The 5997-nt window shown below is 37.0% G+C and overlaps 1 protein-coding gene across 1 annotated transcript in view; it reads left to right on the plus strand.

The window, feature by feature from the left end:
- The first annotated feature begins 756 nt into the window (after positions 1 to 756).
- LOC138060389 (RAD50-interacting protein 1-like) overlaps positions 757 to 5997 on the plus strand; it is a 29235-nt gene continuing 23994 nt past the window's right edge. Inside the window, exons 1-3 of the mRNA XM_068906146.1 lie at positions 757 to 918; positions 5170 to 5411; positions 5962 to 5997. The exon at positions 5962 to 5997 is cut by the window's right edge and continues 138 nt beyond it. Coding sequence (XP_068762247.1) covers positions 769 to 918; positions 5170 to 5411; positions 5962 to 5997 — 428 coding nt within the window. The 5' untranslated portion in view covers positions 757 to 768. The remainder of the gene's footprint in view (positions 919 to 5169; positions 5412 to 5961) is intronic.

Genomic DNA, 5997 nt, shown 5'->3' on the forward strand with positions numbered 1-5997 from the left:
TGAAGGAATATGAAGGTAGATGAAAGTAGAAACACGTGAATGAAGGTAAATGGAGGTGAATGAAGGCGAATCAAGGTAGATGAAGGTAAATGAAGGTAAATGAATGTAGCTGAAGGTAAATGAACGTCAATGAAGGTATATTAAGGTAAATGAATGCGAATGCGGCAGGTTGATGAAGGTATATTAAGGTAAATGACGGTAAATGAACGTGATTGAAAGAAGATGAAGGTATATGAGGGTTAATTAACAATTATTCTATGAGCGCGCGTTGGATATGATATGATAGATAACCAACGAGGCGCGTAGTGCCGAGTTGGCTATAATCATCTCATATCCAACAAGCGCGAGTGGAATAATTGTTTTATTAAAAACGCCCCCAAAATATAGAAAACTAGACTACAAAAAAAAATAAAAAGGCCCAAAAAATCACGCATATGCTTGCCGTGTTTGTAGATCATGGTATAATGGCTCAGAACCCATGATGGCTTGGTCAATCAAAACTCTCGAATTGTATTATCCAATGATCCAGTTTTAATAATGAATATTATTGAAGGTAAATGATGGTAAATGACCAGGAGTGAATGTATATTAACACAGACGATGATGATATTTATAAATGGAGGTAAATAGATATAGATGAAGGTAAATGTATATGGTGACTGAATTGTGGGAAACTCAACAATTATTTAGGGTGTCACTGAGGAGTTTGCATTCTTTCCCGACTAAGACTAGTTTCCAGTCCTCCTTAATAACGCAAAGAGGGCCAAGATGGCGAACGAACCAGTAGTAGAGCTAGAACTGAGTAAAGAAGTCACTCATTTCCTCAACAAGAAGATTGGAACAGAGAAAGCAACAGCTTCTAAGGTCTTTTCTCTTCTGCAGAATGCTGTGGAGAAAAAGAATCGTTTGGAAGTAGAGGTAAGGAAACTTCGTCCCAGAATGTTGACGTACCACTTTTCACGTGTGAGATCTAGAGAAATCAGACTTATTTAAATACCACCTTTAATTAACGGGACCACGAGGATAAGATGTGCACTTTAACGAACTGTGGAAGGTTTGAAAAACCCCATTTTTACCCAGAAGGACGCCTATTGTAGCATTCGGCGGCGTTCTTTGAAGAACGAGTCAGAATACAATAGATGTTAAGCTATACAGTAGCTCCAATCGTCCTAAATCGGAGTTACAGGATACAGGATACAGTGTGCATGTTAAGTTAAACATGCAGTTACAAAGCATGAAGGTTACCTAAGCATCGAGCATAGTTCAGATATGTGTCTTGGGTCTTTTATGTATTTTGTCTCTTCATGTGCACATCCCCTTTGTGTGTACAATGATCATATTTTGACCTGTTAGCTTAAGTCAGGTAGAGCCCAGCACTGACATCGCAAAGGACATGGGTTCCAATCTCGTTCAAGCCTGAGAATTTTTCAGGCTTTGCTTTGGTTACTGTGTAGGATAAAAAAGGTGTGATAATTTGTTTTCCCACCTAACGAATATAAATTAACAAAAAAGCTCTAGCTTACATAGAATTACGGTGGTTTCGCCCTGTAGCGAGTTCACCCCCATATAACCGAATTCGCCCCACACTTTACCTAGTTCTCCTCCAAAATAGATCAAGTTTGCCCTACGATTGTGCAATCTTTTAGTTATGAAAATGTCTTGATCCATTGTCGCTTTCGCGGAGTCACCGTGACTGGCTGTGGGTATCTCAATGCGAGCAAAACCCGGGGAGAGTCACTCTGACTGACCGCAAAAAAAATCGTTCTTGTAGTCTAAATCGTGCCTTTCGTTCCCGTGCCAATTGTTCTTGTCGTGCCTATTGTGCCTTACTCATTCTCAGAGCTTTCGTGCTCACGTTTTTCCCAATCGCGCCCAACAAACGTTCAATAAGACATTCATGAAAATTGAGAATTGTGTTCTATGCATTGTGTTCTGTTGGGCTGTTAGTTTGCTATCCGATCTCTTTTCCTTTCCTGGATTATTGTGGATTATTGTGCATGTCTTCTCTTTTCCCATATTTGCCATCTTGAAGAATGCCGGGTGTTGCAAGACACTGGGAACAATCTTGTTACAAGGCCCCGTTGATGCTCAGGGCCTGGTTGTTCAAAAGCTGATTAATGCTAATCCCAGATTAAAAATTAACCAAGGAGTTTATTTCTCTACTCTCAAATGCTGTTCAATGCTGATATTCAGCAAAACTTTACATTAGAGGAAGTCAATCTTGAAAAACAAAAATAAGCAAAAGAAACTTTCACCAAAAAGTTGAAAAGGTGAAACATAAGTTTACACTTATCCTGGATTAATTTAATTGGCTTTTGGAAAACTGGGCCCAGAGCATCACGGAACTTACCACCTCAATAGAATCTTCAACCAGATGAATTTATTCTCAGCTACTCAACCTCCCTGCTAGTAAACACCCCATGTCTAATGAATTGTGTCTATGTCCATGTCCATGTCTAATGAATTGTGTCTATATCCATGTCCATGTCTAATGAATTGTGTCCATGTCCATGTCCATGTCTAATGAATTGTGTCCATGTCCATGTCCATGTCTAATGAATTGTGTCCATGTCCATGTCCATGTCTAATGAATTGCCCTCTGTCCAAGAATTGAGTGTTACTGTACACTACATGTTTCTTCCCTCACATCTCCAGATTTTCATGACAATCGCTTTGCTTTGATACCAGTTCTCTTTTTTTAAATGATAGAGCCATCTATTTGAAGCCTTGAATTACAGTAAGATTGGTTGCTGCAATGTCCTCTTGCTTGTTTTACATTGCTGTTGATGTTAGCCTGGTAGTCCTTTGACTTGTCATCTTTGTTTAACCCTTTGACTCCTGGAAGTGAGACTTAACAGACTCATTCTGTCTAATGCCACTGAGACAATTTTACTCACCCACAGGGGCTGTCCTGGGATGCCTTAGGAGTGAATGGGTTAACAAGATACCTTGAATCTGGGTTTTCCCACATTTGAATAATAACTAGCGATAAAAAAACGACGTTTCGATCTCTCTGAGATCATTTTCAAGTAGTAAAAGAAGCGAATAAAATCTGCATATATAAGTACAAATTAAGACGTGAGAATGTCCAAAGATAAAATATGTAAATACAAGTGCTAAAATGTAAGTGTTAAAATATTATATAAATAACTTGCACGGATTAAATCTACATGACTGTTGGTTAACACGTTAAAGCGTGAGTGTTAAGATACCAAAACGCTATACAGAACTATGTAAATAACTTCTCACGGATTGAATCTGACTGTTTGTTCAAGGTTGGTTTAAGCTCCTTTATAAAAAGCATTTCGTAGATGAGGCAATTGAATTTACTTTCGCACTTTCTCAAGATCTTAAAGTCACGATATATGTCACTCGGGACTGTTCCATGTTGCTCTTTAATGTGATTCCCGATTGAAGACGATCCTTTCATGTGTTCCTCGACGCGCTGATAGAGGTGTCGGCACGTATACCCGACATAGTTTGCATCGCACAAACCACACTTGTAATGGTAAACAACGCGTTGCTGGTTTATGATAGGCGGCTTCTTTTCTTTCGGTTTGATATGGTGTCCAATCTTACGGCTTGTATACACAGCGTGAATATCAATTCCAATTTTTCGGCCCAGTTCCCCAAGTTGCCTTCGCGCTGAATTAGCCGATCTCTGATCTTTGAAAGGTAACACTATTCCTAACGCTTTTTATAAAGGAGCTTAAACCAACTTTGAACAAACAGTCAGATTCAATCCGTGCGAAGTTATTTATATAGTTCTTTATAGCGTTTTGGTATCTTAACACTCACGCTTTAGCGTTTTAACCAACAGTCATGTAGATTTAATCCGTGCAAGTTATTTATATAATATTTTAACACTTACATTTTAGCGCTTGTATTTACATATTTTATCTTTGGACATTCTCACGTCTTAATTTGTACTTATATATGCAGATTTTATTCGCTTCTTTTACTACTTGAAAATGATCTCAGAGAGATCGAAACGTCGTTTTTATCGCTAGTTTTTATTCTGAAATGTGTTTCAAAAAAACTACTTATAAGAATTTGAATAATAATTACATTTTATTATATGGCAAAGCCAGTCTTGGACAAATCCCAGCGCTCTGGTTGGTTCTTTCTTGGTCGGGATTTTGCAGTACGGACCATTTCCGTGGAAACAGTCCAAGCCATATATTTTTGTTTTGGAGCAAAGCCGGCAAATTCATAATTTGCAACCAAAACAGCGAAAAAAAAAAACTATGAATATTGTCATTCTTCACAGTGAAACTACAGCTGTACCAGAACAAGCTAAAAAGATTGAAAGATAAAAAGATTGAAAAGCTAAAAAGATAAAAAGCTAAAAGCTAAAAAGCTAAAAAGATTGATTGCACCGGAAGTACATTTTACTATCAGAAACAGAGTGCCATATAAACAACAACTTACTAACTGAGCTTGCTCGGGCTGTACTGGGGAATATTGGCCCTCGCGCTCGGTTAGTAAGCGGTTAGTATTATTTGTGTGCATGCTCCTTTTGACATGAAAGGATAAGAAGTTCCTGATAAGTCTAAACATCACCTAACAGTGAACAATCTTAGTGTGTCACACTTGTAGTGGTAGAATTAGGTAATGGTTGTCAGGGGGCAGTCTGTGACATGGAAGGTATTAAAGCAGCCTGTTTGAGTATACTCTGTCTGGATAGATGAAACCATCAAGGAATCCTCTTGTCAGTGAATTGATGTCTGCCAAGAAATCCCTGTGAAATCCTTTAAAAAACCAGTTTGGATGGAAGAAAGGATGATGACTATAAATCTGCACTAAATCTGAGATGGAGGAAATTGATAACATCAAAAACAATGAGTTCCAGAAGAACACTGAAGATGACAAGAGCGATGATGCAAATGAGGAGTAATCTGTTTATCAGTTGAAAGCCCTTAACCAAACAACGCCTCCAGGATCATTCAAGTTCTCTGAGCACTTTTGTTTATTGCTTTAAATTTATACTTGCTTACAAGGAGATCAGAAATTCGATTGAAACTTAAACCTTTAAGTGTTGATCCACAATTCCCAATTGAAATACTTTAAGGCTAACTAACTAGGCCAAATCTCCTTTTCAGATTCAAGTCCAAATTGTTATTTACATGTACTATCATGTAAAGATTATGACTTTTGTTTGTTTCCTAGCTACAAGATGCTCAGTGCAAAATACCCAGTAAGATTGAAAATGTACTTGATCAAGGTTCCTCAGCTATGAAAGAGATCAAAAGTCTTCAGCAAGAACATGAAATTCTCACCACCAAAGTAAATAGTCACCTTCAAAAACTTCAACCTTTGACAGAAAAATTGTCATGTTTAGTAAGTCAGATAATAGAGGTTGAGAGATTCCGAGCATATGTGAGCTGGATACAGAAGATTGAATCAGTCAGGTAAATACTAAGATAATGGTATTTGTCATTTTTTTGAGTCTTTCATTTTATAAGTATAGGAAATTATGAACATGAGATTATTTTGTGACTTTTGGGCATGGGTGAAAGTTTACCATAGAGGAGAGTGCAATTTGAGAAGTTTCAAAACATATTTTAAGTGACCATAATCACAAAATACACAAGCAAGTTCATACAATTTTTTATGTATTGTATACTCAACAAAATTACTCCATCGCTGTGTTTCCATAGCAACTTCTGTATTGCACTAGATGCAACCTATTTAAATGCATTCATCATTGACCAATCAGGATGCAATATTCTGTTGAGTACACATTAAGTAATGGTATTTATAAGACATGTACATTTTGTATGAATTAAACTGTTTGGAATTGACTTGAGCTTATAAATTTTCATTTTTTTTCAGGGCTGTGTAAAAAAGATGAGCTAGTATGCTCTGCATGAGTTTTAATAATAATAATAATAATAATAATAATAATAATAATAATAATAATAATAATTGTGTTATGAATGTTGTCTTTGTAATTAACAGCTGTGAGATCCACCAGTTTATGGAAAATGGCCAGAT

Source organism: Montipora capricornis, chromosome 8 (assembly GCF_036669925.1).
Source record: "Montipora capricornis isolate CH-2021 chromosome 8, ASM3666992v2, whole genome shotgun sequence".
Lineage (NCBI taxonomy): Eukaryota > Metazoa > Cnidaria > Anthozoa > Scleractinia > Acroporidae > Montipora > Montipora capricornis.